General features: G+C 40.7%; 2 protein-coding genes across 4 annotated transcripts in view; one reads left to right on the top strand and one right to left on the bottom strand.

Moving 5' to 3' along the window:
* Window positions 1-32: 32 nt before the first annotated feature.
* On the bottom strand, window positions 33-15,755 carry rabl6b (RAB, member RAS oncogene family-like 6b). 2 transcript variants are annotated; one of them, XM_024260141.2, is made up of 17 exons: window positions 15,614-15,755; window positions 12,271-12,628; window positions 12,060-12,194; window positions 11,773-11,820; window positions 11,629-11,652; window positions 11,265-11,317; window positions 10,921-11,009; window positions 8,775-8,915; window positions 7,982-8,087; window positions 7,809-7,912; window positions 5,774-6,141; window positions 4,288-4,441; window positions 4,017-4,220; window positions 3,667-3,910; window positions 3,397-3,583; window positions 3,033-3,091; window positions 33-1,767 (listed from the first exon to the last, which is right to left on the bottom strand). In XM_024260141.2, the coding sequence occupies exons 2-17, from the start codon at window positions 12,398-12,400 to the stop codon at window positions 1,579-1,581; spliced, it is 2,235 nt and encodes a 744-aa protein (XP_024115909.1). In that variant the 5' UTR covers window positions 12,401-12,628; window positions 15,614-15,755; the 3' UTR covers window positions 33-1,578. The 2 variants fall into 2 exon arrangements, with proteins under 2 accessions (XP_024115909.1, XP_024115911.1); XM_024260143.2 differs by lacking the exon at window positions 11,629-11,652.
* A 454-nt stretch (window positions 15,756-16,209) lies between these two features.
* The window catches only part of LOC112137707 (TNF receptor-associated factor 2), a 16,362-nt gene continuing 5,718 nt past the window's right edge, over window positions 16,210-26,853 (top strand). The window contains exons 1-6 of one of the 2 annotated variants that reach the window (XM_024260144.1): window positions 16,493-16,680; window positions 19,530-19,608; window positions 21,609-21,707; window positions 22,311-22,472; window positions 24,064-24,138; window positions 24,244-24,318. In XM_024260144.1, coding sequence (XP_024115912.1) covers window positions 16,493-16,680; window positions 19,530-19,608; window positions 21,609-21,707; window positions 22,311-22,472; window positions 24,064-24,138; window positions 24,244-24,318 — 678 coding nt within the window. Of the gene's footprint in view, window positions 16,681-19,529; window positions 19,609-21,608; window positions 21,708-22,310; window positions 22,473-24,063; window positions 24,139-24,243; window positions 24,319-26,853 lie in introns of both variants that reach the window. The other variant, XM_024260145.1, reaches the window with a different exon arrangement.

Genomic DNA, 26,853 nt, shown 5'->3' with positions numbered 1-26,853 from the left:
GTTTGTCTGATCATTGGACTGCAGCATGATGGTTTTTTTTTTTTGGTTTATTGTAGCCTTTTTCTGAAGATTGGGGAAATATGTGTTATATGTTATATAGATCCATAAAGGTGAATGAAATCTTAAGTAAAAAGCCCAGTTGTAGAAAAATTGTCTCATCAAGAAAGTTTTTCAATTGCACAAAATCTTATTTCTATTTTTTTTTTGCTAAGGAAGAGCCCCTTTTCCCCCCATTGGCAGATTTTTTTTTTTTTTTTTTTGCAAAATTGGGGTAAGAATTGTGAATTTATTCCTAGGTTGCATGTTTTTGCAGTGAAGTCAGGAGATGAGAAACATGAGAGTTAATAAACACACAGATATCTTCTGTTATGAAGAAATAAGTTTTTATTTGACAAACATGGGTAAACTCTTAGAGTAAAGATGGGTCATGAGAAACAAACCAAAGAGCTTCATTCAGGACGATGCAGCGTCTCTGACGTCTTCACTGCCGCCAGCAGAGGCAGGAAGCCGTCAGTGTTTCCATGCTGGAACAAAGATCTACAACATTTATTTCCATTTTGTTCCTGCCCAACACTTAAGTGTGGAGTTTCCGTACAACCTTTCAGCATTTCTCCTCCACAAGAGTCAGAGATGCACACAGTACTGGAGATTAATGCTGCATAGCTTCAACTTTAAAATGTCAAAACCGTCGTTTTTCTTAATCTAAACTATGAATGAGTGGATATGTCTGCAAATACAGATGAGCACTCGGAGTATTAAACATTTGTTTGAGTGATGGGGGCTGGAGGCCCCCCCCACCCGGCAGCTATGCAGCCGGAAGCTGGAGTGAGCAGAATCAAAAACAAAACCAGGAAAATCCAACATTTGCATCAAAACAGAAATAAATAGGACAAAGAAAACAAGAGAATAATGAAGCAACAGTAAAAAGCTGTGACAGTCAGGTCATGTGACCCACCAGCTTACAGTAAGAACACTTGACATGGAGGGAGGGGGGCAAAAAAATTCTCCACAGCAAATGTTTTGGGCAGAAGCATCTCCGTTAGCAGAAGGTCACAGAGCCAGGTTTTAACAGTTCAGAACCACCAGAACCTGGAATTGTTTGTCTGCAGCTGGAGTGAGTAGTGATGCACAGCTTCATGGAAGCTGGAGGCTTCTCTGAAGGGGGGGGCAGGGTCACATGATTCTTCTGCAGAGCGCACGACGGAGCCAAAAAAGTGCCTCTGAAGTGTCAAAGAACAAGCAGATGAAGGAATTAAAGGAAAGATGAAGTCTTGAGGACACCGTCATCACTGAGCATGCTCACACGTTAACACAGACACTCAGCCCAAACCACCTGTACAACTGAGAAGTGGAAATCCAGATACTCTGCAGCCGCACAGTCATCACATCACAGTCCACGTGGCTCCTGCTGCCTCCTCTTATTGGTTGGAATGGGAGTGACAGCAGGAGTGCAGGTGGGGGGGGCAGAGGAGCCTCCTGCAGCCTCATTTGGTTTATGGCTTGAAGCTCCGCTCAGAACGGCTGCAGATGTTTCCTCTCTGCTCCTCTGGACCTCACGTCTTGCTGGGACACCAGCTTTTATAGCTCTTCATAATCTCCATCATCTCGTTTGACCAACCCTCCTCCCCCGCCCAGGAAGTCCTCCAGCTCGTCCACCTCGGACTTCTTCGACCGGGATTTCTTCTTCTTTTTGTCCTTCTCGTCTGTAGCTGCAGCTTCGTCCTTCTCCTTCTTCTTGTGTTTGTGTTTCTTCTTCTTCTCGTCCTCCTGGAAGCAGACAAGAACTTCAAGTTCAGCGAGTGACAGATGTTCTCTTTTGAAGATTCTTCCAACTCTCATGTTTGAAAACTCTGTGAACCAGAAGTATCAAACTTAATCGCACAAGGGGCCAAAATCTAAAACACACCTTAGATCGCGAGCCGAACAGGACAAAAATGTATTGAACTCTAAAACAAAAATTTTAAAACCGTAACTTTTTAACATATTTATGAACTAGATACATAGCATTACTAGTGATAATGCTAGTGTGAATGCTGTAAGCTGAAAGCTGAAGATGCTGAAATCGATGGCTAAAAACACTGAAGCTGATAGTTAAAATCACTGAAGCTAATATCTGAAAAAGCTGAAGCTGATAGCTAGCTAAAAATATTAGCTAAATGCCAAATTACCCTAAAAAACAAAACAAAACAATGAAGTTAGCCAAAACAGCTAACACGTAACAGAAAATATAGCTAAACTTCAACATAGCCTAAAAAAACTGAAGAAGCCTAAAGTAGCCATTACAGCTAGTGACTGACCAAACCCAGTGAAGTCCACCGTTAAGAAAGATAAACTTTTTTTTAAGTTTTTGAAGCAATTGATTAATTCCTTTATAAAATATAGCTTTTACAGATTTACTTTAACTGCATTATAAAAGTTTTCTATTTTTCTATATGTAATTTTTGACAGCAGCAAATACAAGTTCTTTTCAAAATAAAATACACTGTGTCAAATAAGATCTTTTTGCTGCAGCAGATTTACTGGAATTAATTCATTAATGGCAAGAAAACTAGATCAAACATGGAATTTTCTATTACTTTACCTTTGGTGTGGTTTCACCCTTTTTCCCTTTTTACTATCATGACAACATTGGTTGTTTATTTAATTAAATATATAAAATCTAAAAAAAAAAAAATTAAATCTATACTTGTAAATGCAATTATATACATTTAAACATTGCCTCTGAACAGTAACTAGGTGTTATTGTTCAGCAAAATATAAGAATTAAAGGCTTTACAATATTTTGCTAAATTATCAGATATGTTGAAAATCTAAACATAAATGACAAGACTTAAATACTTCTGTCAAATTAACCAAAACTACAAACCCATTATTTGTTCTTATCATTATCATTTTTTTTCTTCAAATCCAAAGAGCCACAGTGGAAGGATAAAGGAGTCCCATCCGGAGCTTCAGGTTGTAGACTCTGTTCTACACTCGAGTGCAGCATCTCACACCCAGCAGCCTCATCTCAGCCTGAAAGACACATTTACCTCCTTGGTCTTCTTTTTCTTCTTCTTCTTCTCCTTGGAGGAGGACTTGCTGTCTTTCTCTAAAAATAGGAAAAAAAGGCCCGCAGCATTATTTCAGAGCATGCACAGACTGCTCTACAGCAAACGTGCACAGACCGGCCAGCATCAGTGAAGTGAACCAAGTGAGCTGCAGAGTTTCTTTTTTTTAATTTGCTTCCCTTCTCAGGTCATTACAGGAGCAGGTTCCTGTCTGATAGGCATCTCTAGGCATCTCTTTAGAATGAAAACATGAGAAGAGCCGGCTGAGCATTCCTCATGTTGAGTAGAAATCCAGATCACTGCAACATCTTCTTGCTCAGACAGTCGATCATCTACAACAGCTCACCTTCCAGCTCCTCGCTGCTGTCCTTCACTGCGGGAGCTTCCTCCCGGATCCCCAGGCCGAACAGGTCTGCATCGTCCTTGGGCTTGAAGGAGATCACAGTGGGCTTCAGTGGTTCTGGCGCTGTGACTGCAGGAATGTCCTCGTCCGAGAGGTCAGACAGCAGCTCATCTCTGAGTGGAAATGTCTCCTGAGGTGGAGCCAGAGTCAGACACGCGGGTGTGAACAAACATTTCTCTCCTCCACCCTTCATACAGCAGTGTAACCGTGTACCTTTACAATCTTGGGGGTGTCGGAGGCCTCAGACTCAAAGTCGGGGTCATCCATGACGAAAGACAGCATCTGCTGGGCCACAGGGGCCTCTGGGTCAGTGTCTGAGTCCTCCGCCTTTGAGGGACCCTTCTTCTTGTTCTGGGGTCGCGCTGGCTGCTCTGCTGCTGGGGTCAGCGTGAGGAAGACGGGGGCGTGGCCTGTGGCTTTAGACCCGCCCTTTGGTTTGCTGAGAGGTGGTGGAGCTCTGAAACAGGAAGTGACTCACACGTTCATACGCTTCCTGATTCACTTTAAGTGAAGTGATTTTAGCACAGTCTCTCCTTAAAATTAAGTAAATCAAAGTAACTTACACTTTCAGCTCAGGCTCGCTGTCCAGGTCCTGGTCCTGTGTAATTGCGGGTGCTGCTTCTTCTCCCTCCTCCTCATCACTGGTCAGGGTGACATGTTTACTGGGGGGCGGTTTGGAAGCCCGGGGCTGGCTTGGTTCATTGTCATCGGGATCGAGCTCGTCCAGGAACCCGGATACCATGGGGTTCCCTCTGCCCTCCCCATCACTGCCGTAGAAACACGCTCTTAGAGAGGGCACGCTCACAAACAAACTCTGAAGCACACGGGCCTGACCTGTCGCTGTCCATGGCTGCAGCTGCTTTGGGTGGGGGCCCTTTGCTCTTTGAGGGCAGGCTGTCCTCCAGGAAGCTCCTGTCCAGTCCTTCATCCGGCACAAAGTCATCCACACTCTGCACCTTCACAGAACCGGAGGCTGCGGGAGGCTCCTCTGAGGAAAACATCCACATGTTAGAGAACATCCCCGATAAAAAGCAGACACACCCGAGTTCATAGAAACTCTAGACTGCTCTGTCTGAAAGCACCAGATCATGACCCCCCCCCCCGGCAGTGAGTCTGTGGACCCTTTCACTTCAGGTCTTGTGACGGATTACTACAGCCCGGTAAGCTTCAGTAATCCCTTCAAACAGAAACACGCATCTGAATCTGAGGGACCCTCCAATCCTAAGATTTTGAACAACAAAACCATCTTAAAAACGACAGACCCCGAACGAAGAAAAGAGCTGCATATGAGACCGTATAACACTTTGGAAGGTTGAGACTGCCAAGAACGCAACAACCCCCCACAGAAAAAAAAACAATGCTCAAAGCTGAGGTTCTAAGTCTTTGTCCAGCTTATCGTGGTTCAACTTTTGAAGTTTTGCTGTCTTTTTTATTATTATTAAAGCTTTCTACCAGAGGTGATAGGGGAAAATCAGGTAGTTTTCAAAATAAAACAAATTAGAATCAGATTAGAATAATGTAAGTTATGTATTCTTTTTGTGCAGCCCGGTACCAGGTGACCCACAAACTGGTGCCGGTCACGAGGCAAAGGGAGCGGTTTTGTTAATGTTAGGTTTTAAAGGCAGCAAGTTATTTTGTGCGGGTTCTGAGTTTTATTAAAACTTCGTGCACCGACATGCTGTTCTGGTAACTTTCAGCTCCTTCCGTGTTGTTTTGTTCTTTCTAAATGAGTTTATTAGATAATTCTGTGACAAAATAAACACTTTATAAATAAGATCAAGGAATAATGAGTTTTATAATTTTGTTAAGATTATTTTTCAAAAGGTATTTAGTCAAAATATTTGGAAGGATTCTCAACTCTGGGAACTCACCAATAGAACCTGCAGCTTTCCTCCCAGTCTGAAGCACCTGTGCAGCAACAGAGCTGCAGGCTCTCAGTTTTCTTGTTGCTTTGGTGGGATTTCATGAAAACATTCTGTGAGAGGTTTTTCCCACTTTTCTGCTGTTCATCTGCACGACTTGAATGATTTGAAGCAGCCTCATCACTACTGCTCATCAGCTTGATCAAAGCTTGTCTTATAAATGACGCAGATGCAGCACCTGCAGTAAATGGTGAAGCTCATCGTACTGGGAGATTCTCTGAATGATCTCATGAACCCAAACATGGAGTCGTGATTACCGATGTTTTTGTAGGACTCATCAAAACGAATAAACCTGATCTTTCAACATCAGTCGTGTTTTACAAAGTTTTAACTGCTGCTAAAGCAACAAGATTAGGAACATTTTTGGACAAGCTGTGGCTGCAGCAGAACAGACTCACCTGCTGCAGAAGCAGAAGTCTCCGCAGGAGCAGAGCCGAACCAGCGGGAGATGAAGCTGCGCTTCTGACCTGCAGCTGCAGACTGCTGATACTCCGGCGACTGCGCAGCCGGCTTCATCTCAGCGGTGGGGGAAACTGCCCCGACCCCTGGTGCTGGTGGAGGGGGAGGGGAGGAGATGGACGCAGAGGGCGACTGAGGAAGCATCTGGGCGGGTATTGGGGGCTGTGGTGTGTTGGGGCTGGAGCTGCCAGTGGAGGCCCCGCTGGGGGGTATGACGGGGGACTGGGACCCAGACGACGGACTCTGACCGTTAGCTGGACCAGGAGAACCAAAGCCTTTACTGCGAGACTCCAAGTTCTCCAGGAAACTGTAGGAACGGCAGAATGAGAACAGTGTGAAAACAAGGCCCCGCCCCTCAGCAGAGAAGGTCAAACCTGAACCCAAACCAGAGAGGATGACCTCCTACAGAACCTTCATGGTTTTAGGCCATAACCCTGGAATGTTTTTTAAACAGAGCCTCAAAGTCAATTAAAACTCAAATGTATATTTTTTAATTTACACTCAAAAAACTTTTTTTTTTTTAAATTAAGACAACATGGATTCAACCCCTTTTTAGGGTTTGGGTCAAAATTGGCCCAGTTTAAAATGTAGGTGTGTAAAAACAATTTACCGATTCCTACTAGAACGAGGCAGCATCTAACCCTCTGACAGCTATCAATTCTCACCATTTTAGTACATTCTCCCACTAGAAAAGTGACTCTTGTGAGTGTTACGGGTCAAATATGACCCGGCAGAGAATACTGGCTGTTGTATGTGCATCACTTTGAAACTTTGGGTTATGATGTGGATCAAATAGAGCTCAATGTCCCCAACAACAAACAAAGTTTCAATTATGAGCCAAGGAGCATTCAAATTTGGCAAATATAGTTAATTGATTTATATTGTGATATAAATCCTTATAATATATGAAAACTCCTATATCACCCACCCTTACAAACATTAACCCTACTCTAATATAAGTTCATCAGACATGGCTATTCTAAAGACTCACTTCTTTAGGAAATGTAACAATTGAATTTAATTTTTTTTATTTGAATTTAAACAGCTAGTGTAACCAAAAACGAGTAATATATTTTAAGATAAAGTGTCAGTGAAGCCAAAATGAAGTTCAAAACAGTAATTTCATAGACAGGAATGCATAATATGTTAGCTATGAGATGAAAGACAGAACCAGATGATATCTTGGGTTTTTAATGCCTGATCTACACAAGACGCGGAAGCGCTGCGAAGCTGTGTGCGAGCGGTATCCGTTTAACCTCCAGTTCACACCAGACACTTATTTTTTTCGATGGTCGACGGTGCTTCTGCTCAGCTGTGGTTATTAGAGCTTTTTTTTTTTTTTTCTATCATCAGACACCCCAAACCACAACCTCCCTCTCTGTAGTCGGCTCACTACATTGATCTGTGTGTCTTTTTTTTTCATCTCTACCTTCTGTTTAGATACAAAAATATGATCGCATTTGTCAACTATGGTATTTTATTGCAAAAAAATGGTTATATCTTTATAATTGACCGGATTTTCTTGTGTGTGTCCTGCCAGAATTGACATAGATCATTGGCGGCTTGCGCAATAAATAGACCAGAGGCACAAACAATCGCTGGACGGCGTGAACCGGCTGAGGAGGACCGCGGAGCTTTGCGTCTGGTGTGAACTAAAACATAGGTTAACAAGGGCGTAGAATGGAAGCAGCCTCTGGTCCGTGCTGCTTCGGAGCGGTTCTGCATCCAGAGTGAACCAGACGTAACCATCTTCAGACTGAGTTAAATCATGGGTCAGATTTGACCCGGTAACCCTAAAGATAAAGAAACCTTTTTTCCACATTACAAAGGTTCAACTGAACTAAAGTAGGATTTGATTCTAACATTTCCAACTAACAGAAATCTATTTTTGCCTAGAAAAATAACAGACATTGATTAAAAAAGAATAAAACCCATAAAATAATGGATGGACAGTGAATCTGTTTTGACTCTTACATGTCGTAGTTCTGGTCTTCTGTCTCCTGCTGCACCGACAGCTCCTCCAGCGTGGCGTCCATGTCCAGCTGGTTGGTCTCCAGCTGCCTCAGGAGCGTCTCTCTCTGCACACAGACCAGGGTCACATGGTACATCTGCTGCACTAAAGCGATACGTTGAAGACCAACAGTCACCTGCAGCTGAAGGAAAGGAATGTTGAAGAATCTGTGGAGGTACTTCAAGCCAAATCCGTTCCTCATGGAGGACTCGGCGTAGTGGATGTAGGAGGCTCCCATCGGCCTGCGAAACAAGAGCTGGTGGTTAGTTCCTGGTTCAGAAAAGCTTCAGAATTTTGTACATAGAGCCTGAAAATCTTAGAAAACGCAGAAGTTTTAAACGCAGAAGCTTAAAACATGAGTTTATGTGTAGACTTTTCTTCTGAAATGGCCGGTTTAACGTGGGTTTCCAAAGGTTGGTGTGAACATAGTTTAAGTTGCAATCAACGGTTGATTAGGTCCTTGACTTTTTCAAATCAGTCCCAACTATTTTAACAGAACCTATTTCTGCTTTCTGTAGACCACATTATTGGTTAATTAAAAAAAAAAGGTTTATTTTTATGATTTTTTTTTTCAAAACCAGTCTTTGCAAATTAACCAGATCCAACAGTCTGCATTGTATTTTCTAGAATAAGGATGCTAACATTGATTTAAAAAATGTGTCTTCATATTAGGGTTTATTCTTTTAGCAAATGTTTATTAAGAAATACCGCCTGCTCCTGAAGTGGATGTTTAAGGGTCTTCTAACAACAATCCAACAGGATAGAAGCAACAGAAAATATCAGAAAAATATTTTTTATTCCAGAGGTATTTGCAGCAAAGCTCTTCTATGCATCGGCTAAAGCATAATAAGGATTACTGGTAGTTTAGATTGAATTTCCTTGTTTTTTCCATTGGAATGTACGTACACACCACTGTAACATAAAGTTACCTGTTCAGACTAGCGATCAGGTCTCTGATGTCATCAGGCAGGATGACCCGGTGCTCGCCCATGTCCCTGTGGTTCCCCAGAACACACACCGGGACGTGGGTGGGCACTTTGGGCAGCTCTCTCATGATGTAGCTGAAGGTCCTGAAATTGATCAAGAAAGACAGACAAAACAATGAGTAAGAACAACATTTTGCTTCATAGGTTTTAGTTTGTGTACCAACTATCGGTACCATCAGCAGCTGTTTATGAATCCATCATAATTCAAACTCAATTAAAAATCAAACTCATCCAGAAGCCCCAACTTTGTCTTTTTAACCCTTAATTAGATTACATTTTTTGCCTGCCCTTTGTAAATGTTTGGGATATTTTTACAAATAAATGTGTTAAAAAAAAGGAGGAAACTTTTTTTGAAGATCAGTCACCACACTAATTAATAAAATCGAATAATCTATCAAATTGACAGAAGTTATTGTTTTAAAAACACACATGCAGGAGCGACATCTGGGATTAAACACAGGCTGGTTTCATTTATGTCTTTAGCTGAAATGCTTTTTGGAAAATTGAACTGATTTTCCTTCACAACCTGTAATATCAATTCATGAAATTAAGCAAACTTTTTAAAACAAAAAACATTTGTGACCAAATGAAAATGACTTTTTAATAATAATTAATAAAATCATATTGAATAATTGATCTAAAAAATTATAAACTTGTTAATCTTAAACAGGTTTTACGTGTTTTTAAGCCTTAACATTTCTACACAGTCATAAATCATCTCTTGCACCGAAACAGGAATTTGAAAACCACAAAACTATGATAAGTCAGTCATGCTGAATTTAAACTGATGGCCTTTTACCGTTTATTAACAATACTAAAAACATGAAGTCCTCAATGTGATAACTCATTGATTCTGCTCTTCCATGGGTCATATTTCTCCCTCCAAACATGTGAAACAGTTGTAGTCCGTTTGTTTCTAAACTTTTTCACTGCTCATTGCTGTGTTGTCTGAAATGACAAAACTACGTATTGTTTAGATCTGTCTGCAGCAAAATGAGATTGTAGAATTTGTTGCCACTTTTGACATTGCAGAAGATCCAAATAGCAAATTTCCAAAGAGCCGAGCATCTCCAGCTGCAGGTGTGATAACCATCAGCTCGTCTTTACCCTTCTGATATATTCCCATCACTGCCATTCAGAAGTCTCCAGATCTTTGCAGAGCAGACAGCACTACTATGGTAGCAGGTTTAAATGTGTGAGCTCTTATCTGTTTGCTCAGCTGCTGGACAAGTTCATAAAAAAAGTAAATGTGTAACGACAAAACAAAAATATCTGCAGACTTGATGGTTCTCATTATTGCTGTGAAAAGCTACCGTTTTGTCATGATAGCCCCCCCCGATTTTCACTCCTTTTTTGTACTGCAATGAACCCCCGCCCCCTTATCATTGAGATCCCCTCAGACTGTACATGAGAACTGGACTGGGTGGAGCAAGATTCACAAAATTTGAACCGCTTTTACATTTCACACCTACTGTAGATAGCAGACATGCACTAGTGAACACTAGGAAAAGAAGAAGAAGAAGCCCATCCCTGCTTGTCCAGTGTGAACACCACAGACTAAATGAGCGTTCAAGAAAGCACATCACATGTCTTGTTTTTTAACATAGCATCACTTGGTCTAGCTGCACGGTGGCGCAGTGGTTAGCGCTCTCGCCTCACAGCGAGAAGGCCCCGGTTCGAATCCCGGCTGGGACCTTTCTGTGTGGAGTTTGCATGTTCTCCCCGTGCATGCGTGGGTTTTCACCGGGGACTCCGGCTTCCTCCCACCGTCCAAAAACATGCTTCATAGGTTAATTGGTGACTCTGAATCGCCCCTAGGTGTGAATGTGAGAGTGAATGTGTGTGTGATTGAGGCCCTGAGACAGACTGGAGACCTGTCCAGGGTGTACCCCGCCTTCGCCCATCAGTAGCCGGGTTAGGCTCCGGCACCCCCGCGACCCCGAAAGGGAAGAAGCGGTCAAGAAGATGGATGGATGGATCACTTGGTCTAGTTCTCTCACCCTCAATGAGTCAGATGCATCATGCTATAAATCAAACACTCCCTGAGAATGCTCAAAATCCCCCCGCAGATTGCAGCACGAGCGCTTACCACTGTTTGGTTATGTCAAACATCATGATGACTCCGTTGCAGTTCTTGTACACATCCAGGAATTCTGCATCCAGCGCCACCTCGTCTGACTGAAAGAGAACATCGTTGTGATTACAGACAGGAAACAGCCGCGTCCTTCACCCTGCTTCCAGGTGTGATCTTTTAAAGGAGGTTCAGCTGAAGCATCATAAATGCAGCAACAAGACTGCCAGCAGCAATATTCTATCCATGCAACGTGTAGACAAAACTGCAACAGATTTAGGAACCTCAGTTACCACTGAGCATGAACCGACCCCGACTGTCAAAGCATGAGGCTGAATGCAGGACAATTAGCTGATCATCACCTCTTGTGGTTCATTCTCCAGTTTCAAGTTGTCTCCACGCCGTTTGCCTTTGCCTGGAAGGAGAACACAACCGAGTCAGAGCAGAAAGAAGTAAAGCGCTCTGTCTAAAGTTAGTTGATCGTGAGCGAAGCGGGAGCTGCAGCTGTTCTTGCAGAAGCAACTTGCAGCTACTTTGAATACCCTCATCACACATGAAGGCGCAGCGCAAACACTGCAAAGAAAACAAATCTGCCACGTTGACATGTAACCCCGCTGCAAACCTGAAAGGAGCCGGGGCCTCAGAGTATTGACTTTCAGGCGAGAGCGAAAGGCAAACCCACAGCAAACAAGCTAGTTTCTACTGACTACAGCTGCTCACCCACACCTTCAGGGAGAGGGTGTTTCTGTCCTGAGATGAGTGCAGGAGAGGCGTCAACAGGAGAGCAAACAAGCAGACCAAAGGGACCAGTTTAATGCCTGGAATTTGACAGCAGCAGGAAAAGAAGAAGAGGTCAGTCTGTAAACTCACCTTTGTCCACCACGTCCCACACCTCCACCTTCACCACGTCATCTGTAGCTGAGAGAGCAGAAGTCTGGAGTCACTGATCTGCTGGAGCGCAGCGGAGCTACAACTACACAGCAGCACTGGAGGAAGACGGGCTAATGTCAGCACTAGTAAGCTAAACTACAGCTCAGTTCACTGAAACGAGGCTGCTTTACCTTGATATGGAGCCACTGCAATAAGACAGCACAGGTCAACAGCATGATCAAAGGCGGCGCCCTGAGAAGAGCACGGCTGACACGTCTAAGACTTACTTTTGTAGTTCCAGTGAATGCTTGTGACCTGGATCTCCTGGGTGGGAATGTACTCCTCCACAAACTTCTTGCCCTGCAGCCGATGCCATAAGGTGCTCTTCCCGGTGTTCCTGTCGCCCCGGATCACGATTTTCACTGCAGCAGACAAAGGTGGTCGAGCAATTATGAAGGTGGTCTGACAACGACATCCAATCGGATCAGGGTTTCTTACTGTTATACTGGACGCCTTTGGCGAAGCGCCTCTGCAGGCTCTGATTCATGGACTGCAGCCCAGCAGGAATGTTTTTTTCCCTGAGCTGCCCCGGCTCGGATCCCACCAGCTTCTTCAAAGCGGAGAACATTGTGAGGTCTTGGAACAGTCCAGCAGCACCAGGTGACGGAGCGAGACTTCAGGCAACAGCAGGACAAGCGGAAACCGATTCTCCTGAAGACTGGGAGGTCAAGGGTCCATGCTTGGGAGCAAACGCAGACCAAAGACTGTACGGAGAGTTTCAACTTTGCTCAGAATCGATGCAGTTCTTTTCCATGGAGGTCCGTCATGGAGAAAACTACCATGTTTGGAGTGACACCTGTGAAGAAAACAAGCAAACCGTTGGTGGCTGTGATGTTCCAAAAGCAGCTGCGTACCACTCGTGATGTTGTAGTACTCTGAGCCATGAGTCCTAAAGATCCTGACCTTCACAGGAAACCCTCCGTACATGGATATATCTGACACTTTCTGGGATAAACCTTTGCTTCAACCATCATTTCACGCTGGAACGCCAGTTTTGTGTGGTTTAGTACAGGGGTCTGCAACCTTAAACACTAAAAGCGGCACTCTGTCCAGTTTTTACCGACCAAAACCCAGCAAGCACTGCATAGTCCCAGAAAGTCCAACTTCATTGTTTAGAAAAATACTTTGTTTTTGAGGCCATTGATCCATTCATTTATAAAATGTAGCTTCTACATATTTACTGTAACTGGTTTATGAAAGTGTTTTATTTTTCCATAAAAACAACAATTTTTACTTTACTTCCTTTTTTTGGCAGCAAATTCCCATTCCTTTCCAAATAAAATACACCCCGTGTCAAATAAGGTCCTCCTGCTGCTGCAGATTTACTTAAATTAAAAATGCAAGAAAACCAAATCAAACATATTATTATTATTTTTTCTTTAAACTACACGTATAAATAGTGCTGGGCAATATGACGATACACATCGTGTGGGCGATAGAAAAGTGTATATCATGCCATGTCTCTTGTCTCTTTTCTATCGCTGTCATTTGTTTATTTTTATTGCTGAACTTTTGTGCAAAAACGTGTTTTCCTACTAAGAAACTTGAAACTGTTGTGCACTTCAAAAAATGTTTCTTATTTGTCATGATTCAGTTACATGTTACTTGAAAAAATAAAGTCAGAGAAGTAAGTAATGCCATTTTGTCCATTTTTTTCAGAGAATAACTAAAAACATACTTATATCGTAGTATATATCATTATTGTGATAAAAAAAATTTATACTGTGGTAAATAATTTCTTCCATATCACCCAGCACTACATATAAATTCATGAATATACTTTAGGAACTTCATCTGTCAACAGCAACTAGATGTTATTCTATGTGCTTTAAATTTATTCTGACAATAAAACTTTCCTCGGTTATCTAACAAACTAAAAATCTAATCCATAAATGACTAAACTGAATTACCTATATTAAATTAACAAAAACTACAAACCCCTTATTTATTCAAAGTATTAGGATTTTTCTTTAAAGCCAAAAAGACACAATGGAGGGAAAAAGGAGCCTCATTTTCTGGAGACTCAGAATGCAGACTCTTGGCTTAGTCAAAGAGTGTCTGCCCTGAGACTTGAACAGTCAGATCATACCAAAACTCTACAGAACCCACGGTGTCCTTGCTCAACAGAAATTAGGAAATGAAACTCCACAATGGTTCCTAGATGCGACTGAAGCCTTTTGCCAGGGGTTTAATACTGGAAACAAACTTAATACTTAATACTTTTCTAAAACTTTTCTAGAATCAGTCCCTCCAAATGTGAGTGAGTGTGTCAGGCTCTCAGAAAGCTAACAGAATGAAAACAGTTTCATCTGTTTTTTTACAATAAGCTATGGAGTCAAATTCTGTCTGTAGTTCCACTGAATTCTTCTTTTTGTTCACGTCTTTATATGTTCATAATGTCAACTAAAATCAAATTCTCAGAACCAACTTTCCTGTCTCAGAGAAAGAAAGTGACTGCATGTTACATTTTTACAAGTGAGCATAAATCTCACAGCTGCCTGCAGTTTTGGCTGTGACTGCTCCTTCAAAATCTACTGGAATTATCGTGCTGATGGTTGAAAAGTTACAGTATAAAAGAACAGAAACACTGGAGCTCTGGTGTTAAAGGGTTGTTTCAATACCAGAAACAAATGAAGAACAGGGGCTGCACGATTCATTAAAGGTTCAATAAACTATCATTTTAATTGTGTTTATTTTTAGTTAGTTAAAAGCTAATGATGGTTAAGATGTGTGCTTACATCCAGTTTGCGCATGACCAGATTAGTCAAATAATTGGGGGGGGGGATCGGTGATTAGTTGACTATTAAAATAATCTTTTGTGGCAGCCCTAACATAAATATAATCAATTGTATTTCTTTTTTAAATGATTCAATTAACAACTTGCCTCAGACAGATCGATCTGGTTGGATTGCAGGAATATTAATCAATTGATTGATTAATTGTTACACCCCTAGTTACAAAGCATAGCAACACATTTACCTGTACATTTAGTAAATTGGTTTTCACAGCTGATGCAACAAAACAATGATCAGATTACCAACAACTCTGACGTGGTGTTATAGATAACTAAGATCAGGTGTACCTGTACAAAACACAAAGAAAGATTCTTGGATCAAAACATTTATTCTGAAGGAAACAAAGCAGTGATTTCAGGGAATGGTGTTCCTGCATGTCTACCTGGATCATGATGGTGAGGGGATCTGCTTCATGAACTTCTGAAACTCAAACCTCCTCTCCAGATCAAACACATGAGCTGCTTCACCAGTCAGCTGACTTGCTCTGACTCCATTAACAATGAATTAGCTATCATCGGTTTACAGGGCAACAACCAGCCACGGTGTAGAGATACAGAAGGCTGGGGAGGGGGTGGGGGGTGGGAGTGTTTGTCCTGAATCTATTACAAATGGCCTCAGATTTGCTTTTATTTGGGGCTATAGTGTGCTATTCACGCTTGTGTGTAGGCAGAGCTAACAGCGATTCACCGTTATACAGCTAGCAGCAGCTCACCGCGAAGAGAATCCGCAAAAAAAGCAGTTTTTAAACATGACTTTTGAAAATTATGATAGACAGGTTACCCCCGCTGTGGGTCAAGGTCAGTGCAGACCCCAACAGTCGAGTTTACTGCCTTCTATTAGCGGAGGGAACCGCTGTCCCCCCCCGGCTCTCTGCTGCTAGCTTCCCGGCAGAGGTTAGCTTAGCATTTCCAGCTCAACAACGTTACACTGGAGCGACAGCCGCAAAGGTAACGACAGTAACCCGGCCGACGACAGAAGCTACTCACGGTTATCTGACGGCGGGAGCCTGCGCGCTCCCGACATTCCCCCATCTGTCATATAGCGCTCCAGATAGGGACACAACAGCCACATTCCTCCGCAAAAAGCGGATCTGCGGTAAAAGAGAGCAAACGGGATCAACTTCCGTTTCAAACCTTCAAAATAAAAGCACACGTTGGCACCACACGTATAATAAAAGCATTATTCACGAGCTGATTATTTACACTCATTAAATTCAGATTTTTAATTAACTACAATTTGCTCGATATTTTTAGACTGCATTTTATTAACTTCTAAAATTAATAAATCAAACAACTTCCTTTACTTGCTATTTTATTTAGCTACTCTTACTTTATTACAATTATTAGCTGTTACCTCCTTAAAATACAAATCCCTCCGAGTTTAAAAAAATGACGGGGAAAGCAAACACGTTTTCTTTAAGTAACTATACAAGTTCAGGTTGTGTTGTTTAACACATATTTTGAAAAGTTTTTCAATAAATGTAGGGTACATATAAACACACTCGTAAACAAACAAATGGAGTGTAAAGCAACGAGTCCAGGAATAATAATTAAAAAAAACTCTTTTAAAGACCCGCCTTCATTTCCGGTGCTGGCGCTGCTTCGGTGGTTCGGTCCAGTCTAGCTGCTGTCTGATGAGGTTCTCTCCTCAGTCGTGTTCTCCCGGTTTACCGTAGCTCCCCGGCGTTCTCTGCCGCCACGTGAACGCGCGTGGTCTGCGTGGGTTCGTGACATAAGCAGGTGCACGCGCCTGAATACATCTGAGAAAAAGCGATGAGGCGTCGCTGGCGGTTCTTTCGAAAATCACGCCCGGCAGCGTTTGTGCTCTTGAACACGCCCCACTGAGCCCGGTTCTGTTCCGGATTAATGGCGGCCCAGGAGCCTTCTCCGCCGTCCTCTCTGGAGGGCAGCAAGCCGGGCTTCCCGAGGAAGATTCTGGCCAACTGCCTCGAAGACAAGCACTTGTGCAACTCGTGTGAGAAGATCCTGCGCAGGCCCCTGCAGGCCCAGTGCGGACACCGCTTCTGCTGCTTCTGCTTCAACAGAACCGTCAGGTGAGTCCGCGCAGCCGGCCCAGGTCTCGGTTCCTGCACAGAGAGCACAGAGAGCCGCGCGCTCTCATGTTCGGTTCTGTTTCGCTGTGTTTGGACCGGCGGGGGACTGGAACCTCAAACAGTTGGACTGCCGTGTCCATGGTGCGCTCTGACAGCAGCTCCACATTAAAGCAGGTTTATTTTTACACTCATTAATTCAGTGCAATCAGGTGCCAAATGATGAAGGTTGAGGCCCCTGAGGACTGGAGACATTTTGGGGTTCTCAGTCACATTAGTGGAAATTGATCTTGATGTGAAGGGGAGGACCCACACAAAAATAATCCAATGATCCCTGTTCTAACTCTGCAGTGCAACAATAAAAGCATAGAATGTTCTGTTATGAAAAGAAAATCTGATATGAGAGATTTCCAACGACGATGTCCTAAATCTGCCACTCTTAACAAATTCTTATTGACCTGCTGACCATGAAATAAATCAGGGGTCAGAAACCTTTAACAGTAAAAGAACCATTTGGGCTCGTTTTCTACTGATCAAAACCTAGAAGGAACTGCGTGGTCTTACTTTAGCCTTTAAGAAATCTGGATTAGCATTCAGGACCTTTTTAAAAAAATAAATAAATAGGAATTATGTATATAATTTTTGGCATGAACAAAGCAAAAATATAAAAAGAACGTGGCATGAAAATATGTGTGTTTTTTTTTTAAAGATATGACCAAAAACTCAAATAACTTCTTTTCAAAATAAAAGATATTCTGTGCCAAACAGCATCATCTCAGTCCAGCTTCGGACATCTAGTAACCAATGTTGTGCAGCATAAGATAATAACCTACATAGTTTATCATCTATTGGCACCTCAGCCTTCAATTTATAAATTTAACTTTTCTAAATTAAACAAATGCTAATAAAGTAATCCTTACTTTACAGAATTGCTATTTTATTTTTCTTTTATTTACTTTTTTTCTTCTTTTTCCCCTCTTTGTCCTCGGTAGTCTTATACTGCTGGCTTTTATTATTTTAGTTTAGAGTTGGACTTTGGTAGTCTCAGTTTGCAGGCTTTGTTTATTTGTTTTCTTTAGGTAGTTTTGGTTAGGCAGACATTAGCAGAGAGCTGCTGACCCTGGTGGTTGACATGGCTGGGTCAGCCTGACTTATTAAAAAAAATCATAACATAGGTGGTACAAATATCTAAAAATAAAAAAAAAAGTCTTGCCCCCCTAAATGTAACATATCTAAAAATAATGTAATATTACAAAAATTTGCTTATGGTAAAGTCTTTGCTGACAAAATGTTTGAAGGTGGAAAAGAATCCTGCAGCTCTGACAGCTTTTTTTTGTTTATATTTTATTTTAGGAAGCAACAAAATGTGAAAATAAAAACATAAGTGTTCTGCAGATTTTACAGTGAATACTCTTATTTAGCAGCAGACTGATTTCAGTTCACTGCCAGGATCTACTGAACAGACTTGCTTATCTTAACATGCTTATATTGTTGTTGAAAAAAATGTCAAGATCCTTTATTTTACTTCTCCAAATTATATTATATTCTTACCCGATTAAAAAGGTAAAATCTATTTTCTTCAACTCAACATTCAACACACTATCATATGTTGAAAGAGTGTGATCATCACTATTTTGCATGGAGAAATGTAATTGTTTTGGACCACAGGTGGGCAAACTACAGTCCAGGGGCAATTTGTGACCTGTTACACGATTTAATCTGGCCTGCTAAACTGAAATAAATTATATTGATGATTCACATTGATGTTTTATTTGACCTGTACCAATAATTTTAGTGTCTCCCCTTAGATAGAGGACTACAAATACATTATTGATGTGTTGTAACATATCCTCAGTGCATTGGACAACAAAAATGATGCAATCAGAATATTTCTTGATCTTAGAAAAGCGTTTGACACTATAAATCACTCTGTCTTCCTCAATAAACTGAACGATATGGAATTGGAGAGGTTTCACTGAAAAGATTAAAAAATGATTTAAGTGGAAGAGTTCACTATGTCAGTATTGGTAATTTCACATCTAAAAGCCTTGGTATTGCTTGCGGTGTACCCCAGGGATCAGTGTTGAGACCTGAACCATTAATGTCATATTTACAATTTCAAAAATATTTACATTTATTTTGTTTGCAGATGATGCAAATATATTTAACAATGGTGACAATTATCCAAATCTTATCAAGACAGTTAATTAGGAACTAAGTACTATAAAAAAGATGGATGGACAATAATATTTGGTAATCAAGCAAGTCATTCTGAAGAGCCAATAAACATAGACGGCATACAAATAAGAAATGTGCAAGAAGATAAATTCCTGGGAATCATAATAGATAATACACTGTTGATTAATCTTTATAACATAACACGTGGTGTCAGCAGGCATTCCTCTGAACAGATCATGCTGAAAGTTGTTTTTTAAATTGGGCTGGCAGATTATGAGACCCTCATCGGTCCAGCTGGAGGTGGAGAAGGTGACCTGGAGGTCTGAGGGTGTGCTGATGAGGATTTAAACTGAGCTTCAGGTTCAAAGGTTCTTACCTTGATGCTACAGGTGCCTCAGAGGGACATAAAAGCTTCCAATCATCTAGTTGTCTGCAGTTCTTTTCTTTTTCTCCCAGGAATAAAATACTTTATTTTATTAATCTCTTTTTTTGTTTTGCTAAAATTCAAGATATGACATTTGGTCCTACATAAAGTGACCAATCTGTTCTCAGCTTGATTTTCTCTCTGATACACCCAGCAACTCAGAGTATTTTGTTGAGCATGAGACTAAGTTGTACTCAGACGTCTGCATATGAATTGCTGTACTCACCGGTGTTGTTCTTCATCCATGTAGCTCTGGGCCGCAGAAATGCAGCGCGTGCATCAAAGAGGACCTGTTTGAAGAGCCCACCTCCATTCTCAAGCAGGGGGGTGTAAGTACATCAATTCTGCATTATTCATGCATAACTGCAACGTATAAACATGAAAAACATTTTTTTTAAATTACAGATGAATATTTAAATCAGACCCTCCTATTAATGCAAATTCTGCAATTTGTTGCACATCCTGCAACTTTTGCATTTTCACAGCAACTTTGACCAACCTACCGTGATGACAGTCAAGGGTGATGATGCAGCTGCGTAACCTTTTCCCTTCTGACTTCTTCCCGAAATCAGTGCTCTTTTTTTTTTTTATGAACTCTTTTTAGCTCTCTGTCTTTTCTGGCTTTTACACTGGAAGTGCGTGGGTGGGGAGTGGTCTGGAGCAAAATCTGGAACCATTCACTTGTATTGATAATACAAAGGAAGAGTGTAGATTCTGCAGGAAGATAATTCCATGTTGGACCTCTTCCACAACAAACCTGTGCAGACACCTGAGAGAACCTTCTCTAAAACAGAGCAGATCATTAGTGACAGAAGAAACCAGATCAGCTCCTCAAAGCCTTGGTCTTCCTCTAGCAGTGACTCACCAGTGATGCTTGAAATGGATAAAGAGGAAGATTCTGTGGAAAACACGAAGATCTGAGGCTTAACCCTTTAACTACCCAATAAAGAAAAAAATAAATATAAAAAAATGATTTTTTTTTCTGCTGCTTATTGCCTTGGTACAGAGCCCCTGAAGGGACTTCAAAGTAAGAAAAAAAATGTAAGTAAGAAAATATTTTTTTTTTCTAAAAATACTTAGGGGCTCTGTAAAAAAATGAAGTAAAAAAAGAAAGTTCTGGTTACTAACTAGAACTTGTTTTTCTGAAAAAATAAAGTGGTTAAAAAAATAAATCTGGTTAGTAACTGGTGTACACCAGATAACTGTTTTTTGTTTTTTTTTTCTAAAAAATGAATTGACAAAAAAAATTAAAAAAATAATATAAAAATAAAGAAAACATTAAAAGAAAATTGCCTTTTTTTTAAAAATAAACTTTTGACAGAAGTTCATGTGAGTTCCTTTCAAAATAAAAGACACCGTTCCACATATGATCATCTCAATGCAGCAAATGTAGTAGTAAGTGTAATTGTAATGTCAGCAGTGATTAAATACAAATACAGATCATTTTACTGTTGTTGGTGCATCAGATGTAGATTTAACAAACCAACATGAAATCTGAGATAATTAAGTGCTTATTGACGTCCATTGATTTTTCTGTAGAAGAAAACGCACAAAATGTTGTAGTTCAACTTATGGTACTGTACTTAAATTGTTTTTTATGAGTTAAAGTTTGAATTTGTTTACTTATTTCTCCTTTATTACTTTCTCATTTTTGCTTTACAGTTACTTTTTGAAATTGAAAACCTTTTTTTTTTATTTTTCTTTAACCAGAGAGCCACAGTGGAAGGATATAAAAGAGCCACCTGTGGCTCTGGAGCTGCAGGTTGCAGACCCTGCCTTAGACCAAACATTGTCCAGCTCCATTTGTGCCTCTCAGCGTCTGGTTCTTCTCTCAACTGACCTTCACAGATGTCTTTACTTTCTGGACCAGTCTTTTGATGGATTTCATGCACTAAGACGACTGCATGTTACTCATGGTTTCTCTCTATGGGATGCAGAAACTGTGCAGAGCGCCTGGACCTCTGAGGGAACTTCTTGTTTGGAGCAGGATGGACTGAAACTCTCACCTGCAAATACTGCCCTGTATTCTCTCATGAAGAACACTTCTAGAAACATCTTTCAAATGTATGTTTTTTAACTTTGATCTTGAGTTTAACTCTATTTTCTCCTTGGAGCCCCCCAGCTGATGATCTGAGCATCTCACAGCTGTTTGTTTATGTTGGGGTTTTCTGAATCAAGCAAACAAGTGTTTTTTTTTTCTTCGTGCAGCTGACATGAGCAGAGGAGCCGGAGCTGAAAAATGATCTTGCAGCATGAGGCTGTTGTAAAATGACATGTAACGTAGCAGCAGCAGACACAGTGGAGGTAACCCTTTCCCCCTCTTCCACAGGCCTTCCCGGACAATGCAGCACGGAGGGAGGTGGAGGCCCTGGCTGCAGTCTGTCCCAATGAAGGATGCACGTGGACGGGCACTGTCAAAGAATTCGAGGTGAGCGGCTGTATGAACAGCTGAACATCATCTCCTGAAGCAAAAGGACTTTGCCACTTCTAATATTTAAAGCCGTCTGTTGTAAGAAAGGAGATTGTGGTTTTTATTCTCAGATAAGTCGTAATAAAGTCTCTATCAGAGGGCAAGAGTCCAACAGAATCAATTTAAGTGTAGTTTTCGTATTTCACTTTGGTTTGCTTTGCTCTCTGCAGAGAATTTTAAATTAAAACCAAACTGCCTGAATATGCAGTTACAACAGCTGCTCCCTCGGGGGCAGTATTTCCCAAAATAAACTCTCAAATGGAATGTCTTTGTAGTCCTCTAGGTTTTCACCATTCACTATTTTCAGATTTGCTATTATTTATTTTTTCTTCCAAGTTTGTGATAATAAATAAGAGTAATTTAATGGATGCATTAATGTCAACATTACTGTAAAAGATGGGCTATTGTTGTAAAAGAGGAAGAAACTTCTTTATTTTATTCAGAATTGAGTTATTATTAAGTTATTAGTTATTATGTTATTATTGTTTTCTGCAATTATTAAACATAATTTGAACAATATTGCCTGTAAACACACAATAAAATCATCCCTATGACCTGCAGTCCAGCCACGAGGGCTCCTGCGACTTCACCATCATCATGTGTCCTTCCTGCAAAGAGCTGATGAGAGCCAACGAGCAGGAGCGCCACAACGAGAGGGAGTGTCCGGAGAGGACGCTCAACTGCAAATACTGCAAGGAGCCCTTCCTGTTGAAGAACATCAAGGTCAGGCTTGCTTTCTGACATCTCACCTGAGTGTATGTGTGGAATGCAGCCCTCTAACCTACAAGAGGCCAATCAAGTATTTTGCAGATATAAATTCTACAGGTTGTTCCATTAAAAAAAGTTTGGTCTGTCATGTTCATCATTGATACATTTAAACTGTTGGAGACCGAATGTTAAAAAGAATCCAGGAAATCACATTACACACACAGTGCACACAGTAACCCATACTCAAATATATACATATACACACACCAAATTCTCAGGAACTGGTGGTGGAGGATCCAAGCACAGGAGACCAGGCTTGGTGGAAGAAAAACATTTAATTAACTGAAACGTGACAAAAACCATGGACAACCAAAAAAGTGGCAGAACGGAGAAAATGACCTTACAATGAAGAACTGAAAACCTGACACTTGAATACACTGAGGTCGATTTACTAAAGGTGTGATGGTTAACCTGACCGCAGGGAAACTGACAAGGAAAACAAAACATGACAAAAGCAGTACAGAAGCCCAACCATAGAATCCTGACACAAAGTTCCATTTTGGTTTCATCTTGACCCCTCAACCTTCTTCCAATCCTCCTCTGGATCATCCAGATGTCCTGTGGAGAACGTTAGGTGGGTCTGGACATGTAAGCAGGAGGATTTTTGGAGTTCTACAGGGTTGAATTCCATGATGATGTGTTCCGTTACTGTAGTAGCCTTTGTTTCAAGTGGTCTCAGCTCTTTTCAGGTGTTTGACCAGCTCCTCCGTGTAGTTCTGGGCTGTTCTCTCTCTGTTCTCCAGATTGTTTGAACTGGAACAAATGGAAGCTGTCATGGAGTTCCAAGTGGAGAGAGATCATCATTGATGTTGGATTATTTTCAATTTTCTAATATTTTCTCCAACAGTTGATCTCTTCTCATCAAGCTGCTTGGTTATTGTAGATCAGTTCATTCTCAACCAACCCTCAGATTGTCACACTACCTCTACCATGTTTGGCTATTGGTTGGTGTCCTTTTTCTTTAATGCTGTTTTTGCCAGATATAATTAAATGCACAATTTCCAAAATTTTCCCTAAAAGTCTTCAAGTTCTTTTGTAGCCTCTTAGATGAGTTGTTGCTACACTACTAGAGTGATTTGGGACAGCTACTTTTTGGAAGATTCACCACTTTTCTATAGTTTTCTATTTGTGGATAATGACTCTTATGAGTCCCACAGCTTAAGAATAGTTTTCAGTAACCTTTCTATGAAATCAAAATTACTTGGTTTTTAGTTTCTTAATGATTTTTTTGTAGATCATGTCAGGATGTTTGGCTTTTCAAGACCTTTAGGTTTACATTATTTTGTGAGACAAGTCCAATTTGACCACATTTCTTGACTGTGTTCATTTAAATGTGGCTAAAGAAATCAAACTCAGGTTTTCAAAGATGTGATAAACTAAAAAAAAGCTGGTGACATTTTTACACAGGGCCATGTAAAGAAAATTATTTTTCTGTTTACCTGTTGTCTTCATCCATTTAAGTATAACAAACATGCAAACAAATAAATTAAATCAGTGTTTCTGTCAGCAGGAACATTGTCAATTGTTGTTTCCGTTGATCTTCCAGGCTCATGATGAAATCTGTCCAAAGTACCCAATGATGTGCGAGGGCTGTGCAAAGAAAAAGATCCCCAGAGAAAAAGTGAGGCACATTTTTCCGTCAGAATTCTCCTTCTCCATGTGGACAGGCATGAAATGTAACGGCATGTTGTTTGCACCTGTGGCTTCTGTCATTCTTGTTTTGCAGTATGTGGACCATATTAAGTTCTGCAGTAAATTTAAAGCTCCATGCAGATTTCATGTTGTTGGCTGCGACACGTCTGTAAGTAGATGTTTTTGTCTTAAATTTCCTCCACATCATTCCTGCATTCGTGATGCTTTTTTCCCCATATGGACAGAATGAACGAGTGTGTTCTCTGTGCGAGTATGTGGCCTTCAGCCCCCTGAAGACCTGAAAAGATCACCACCGCGAAACAAGAATGCAGGAGAGCAGAGAGAAGGTGGAGGAAAACTAAACTAACTGATCATCAAGAAATTTTTAAGGAACAACAAACAATATGCAGTAAAATGGGCCAATAACTTTTCACTTTTCAAACTTAATAATAAAAAACAAAAATGCCCCTATTTTTAAAAAAACAAACAGATTTTCTCAAGTCCTCCATGGAAGCATGAGATGCTACATGTGAGTTTTGTAGACCACTTCAGAAGTATAGTCAATGCCATCACATCTAGTCTTTAACTCAAAGATGCTAATGAATCTGTAGCATTGATTTGATCAGACTAAACACTGAAAAGTTTTGTCCTGGTTGATGATATGGATTTACGTCGAGTTTCCTCCCATTTAAAGCCAAAGCTAAACACCTTTTAGATCCAAATCCCAGATCTCTCCTAAAAGCCTTTTAATTTCTTTGAGCTTGAAATTTTGAGTTTAGAAAATGACACTCTTCAGATTATGATTGTGTAAGAATTCATTCACTACTAAGTGACCTACATAGTGCATTCGCCATTCTGTAGAGATGTCAGAATCTACAATTCCAAATTCTATTGCCCTCAAATATTTCTCACAAGCAAAAAACACACAAAAAAACAATGTGCTCTGATGCTTACTGGACTGCAGAATAAAGACCATAATGCATTGCGTTTGGATGATTTGTCATGTAAATAAAAGGCGGTTATTTTTTTTAGAAACAATCAGAATATGCACATAAAAATTCTTTGTATAATGTTCATATTTATTAGGCCTTTACATCTGGAAATCTGTGACTAAATGGCAATTAGTGAAGGAACTCGGAACAACCTAAGACTTCTCGGTGAACGGGGTTGCTACAGTCGGATTATCCGTGTCTGACTCCTTACTTCGACTGGGGCGCTGGAACTTCTGTGGTACCATACTCTGTGAATATGAACGAGGGGTTTGCTAGTGTGAACAAGTCCCTGAAATATTGTTTCTCCAGCCCAGAATAAAGCCATGTTTCTATTTCACATCTTGTATATCCTTTAATGCTTTATTGTGTTGTGTGTAGGTCAGAGGGTTGTGCGCATTTTGTGTGTTTTTTTTCTTGCTTTGTCGTGTGAAGGTCTTTTCTTTCTTTATCAATTTGTTTTTTAATTGTTTAAAAGGGTAAAGCACTTTGTGTTACATTATTGTGAAAAAATGCATCAGAGCTTGATTTGATTTGTGAGGAAGTGTTTGTTCTGCAAACTTTTTCCTGAAAAAGCTTTGTAGGTTTGTACAAAAATGTGTGAGGTTGGACAATCATCGGTCTATTTTAGGAGTCGGCAACCTTTAACAGTAGAAGAGCCATTTGAGCTCATTTTCTACTGATCAAAACTTAAAAAGAGCCACATAGTTTTATTTTAGCCTTTAAGAAATGTGTATTTGCATTCATTACCTACTTTTTAAAAATAATAAATATGAAATATGTATTTTTTTGCATGAACAATGTTTTTCAGAAACTCAAATAACTTGATTTCAAAATAAAAGATGCTCTGTGTCAAATAGGATGCTCTCACTGCAGTTCTGGAGAGCTATTAACCCTTATTGTGAAGCATAAGAGAATTTGTGCTTTTAACTCATAAAAGATCAAACGTTTTCCCAAAGTTTTATAAAACCTGCTTATTACGGAGGTAGCGTTGAGCAAATAAAATGTCTTCAGGTCAACAGCGATGTCAAAACCTACATAGTTTATCATCTATGTGCACCTTAGCCATCAATTTATAACTGTAACTAATTCTAAACGTAATAAATGCTAATCAAGTAATCCTTACTTTAAAAAATTCTTATTATATTTTTCTTCACCCAGAGATCCATGCAGAGCTGCAGGTTGCAGACCCCTGGTCTATAAGAGTGCACAGAGTATGGAAGAGAGTTTGCCTTTTGTGTAAACCAGTGTGTCGTCTGTGAAAATGAGCATTGAGTCCTGAATTCAAGTCCCATTCCAATTACCTTTGATCTATTGTAAAAACGTTCTTAAAAGTAGTATTATGTTGCTGTTTTTAGCTAGGACATGGTTCTTGCAAAGCGGCAGGAGTTCATTAGAAATTCACCTCTGAATTGTGGGCGAGACTGTTGATGTAGAGCAAATGTAGCCACGAGGGGGCCCAAGCCAGGGTCTCATTGTGCCGGTCCCAAGCCCGGATAAATACAGAGGGTTGTGTCAGGAAGGGCATCCGACGTAAAATCTTGCCAAATCAAATATGCGACTCAGACCTACGAAATCCATACCGGATCGGTCGAGGCCCGGGTTAACAACGACCGCCATCGGTGCTCTTCACCGACAGGGTGCCGGTGGAAATTGGACTACTGTTGGTGGAAGAAGGAGAGGAGGAAGGCGGGTTCGTAGGGAGAGAGAGAAGA

Source organism: Oryzias melastigma, linkage group LG9 (genome assembly GCF_002922805.2).
Source record: "Oryzias melastigma strain HK-1 linkage group LG9, ASM292280v2, whole genome shotgun sequence".
Lineage (NCBI taxonomy): Eukaryota > Metazoa > Chordata > Actinopteri > Beloniformes > Adrianichthyidae > Oryzias > Oryzias melastigma.
This window is presented reverse-complemented; position numbering and strand designations above follow the sequence as displayed.

What these genes read in the sequence shown, in the direction of transcription:
- rabl6b (XM_024260141.2), bottom strand. Translation starts at nt 12,400, where the DNA reads ATGTTCTCCGCTTTGAAGAAGCTGGTGGGATCCGAGCCGGGGCAGCTC. An exon ending in TTCCTTTCCTTCAGCTGCAG is followed by an intron (nt 7,913 to 7,981) that starts GTGACTGTTGGT and finishes GTCTGTGTGCAG; the next exon opens with AGAGAGACGCTCCTGAGGCA. An exon ending in AGAAAAAGAAGACCAAGGAG is followed by an intron (nt 1,768 to 3,032) that starts GTAAATGTGTCT and finishes GTCTGCTTCCAG; the next exon opens with GAGGACGAGAAGAAGAAGAA.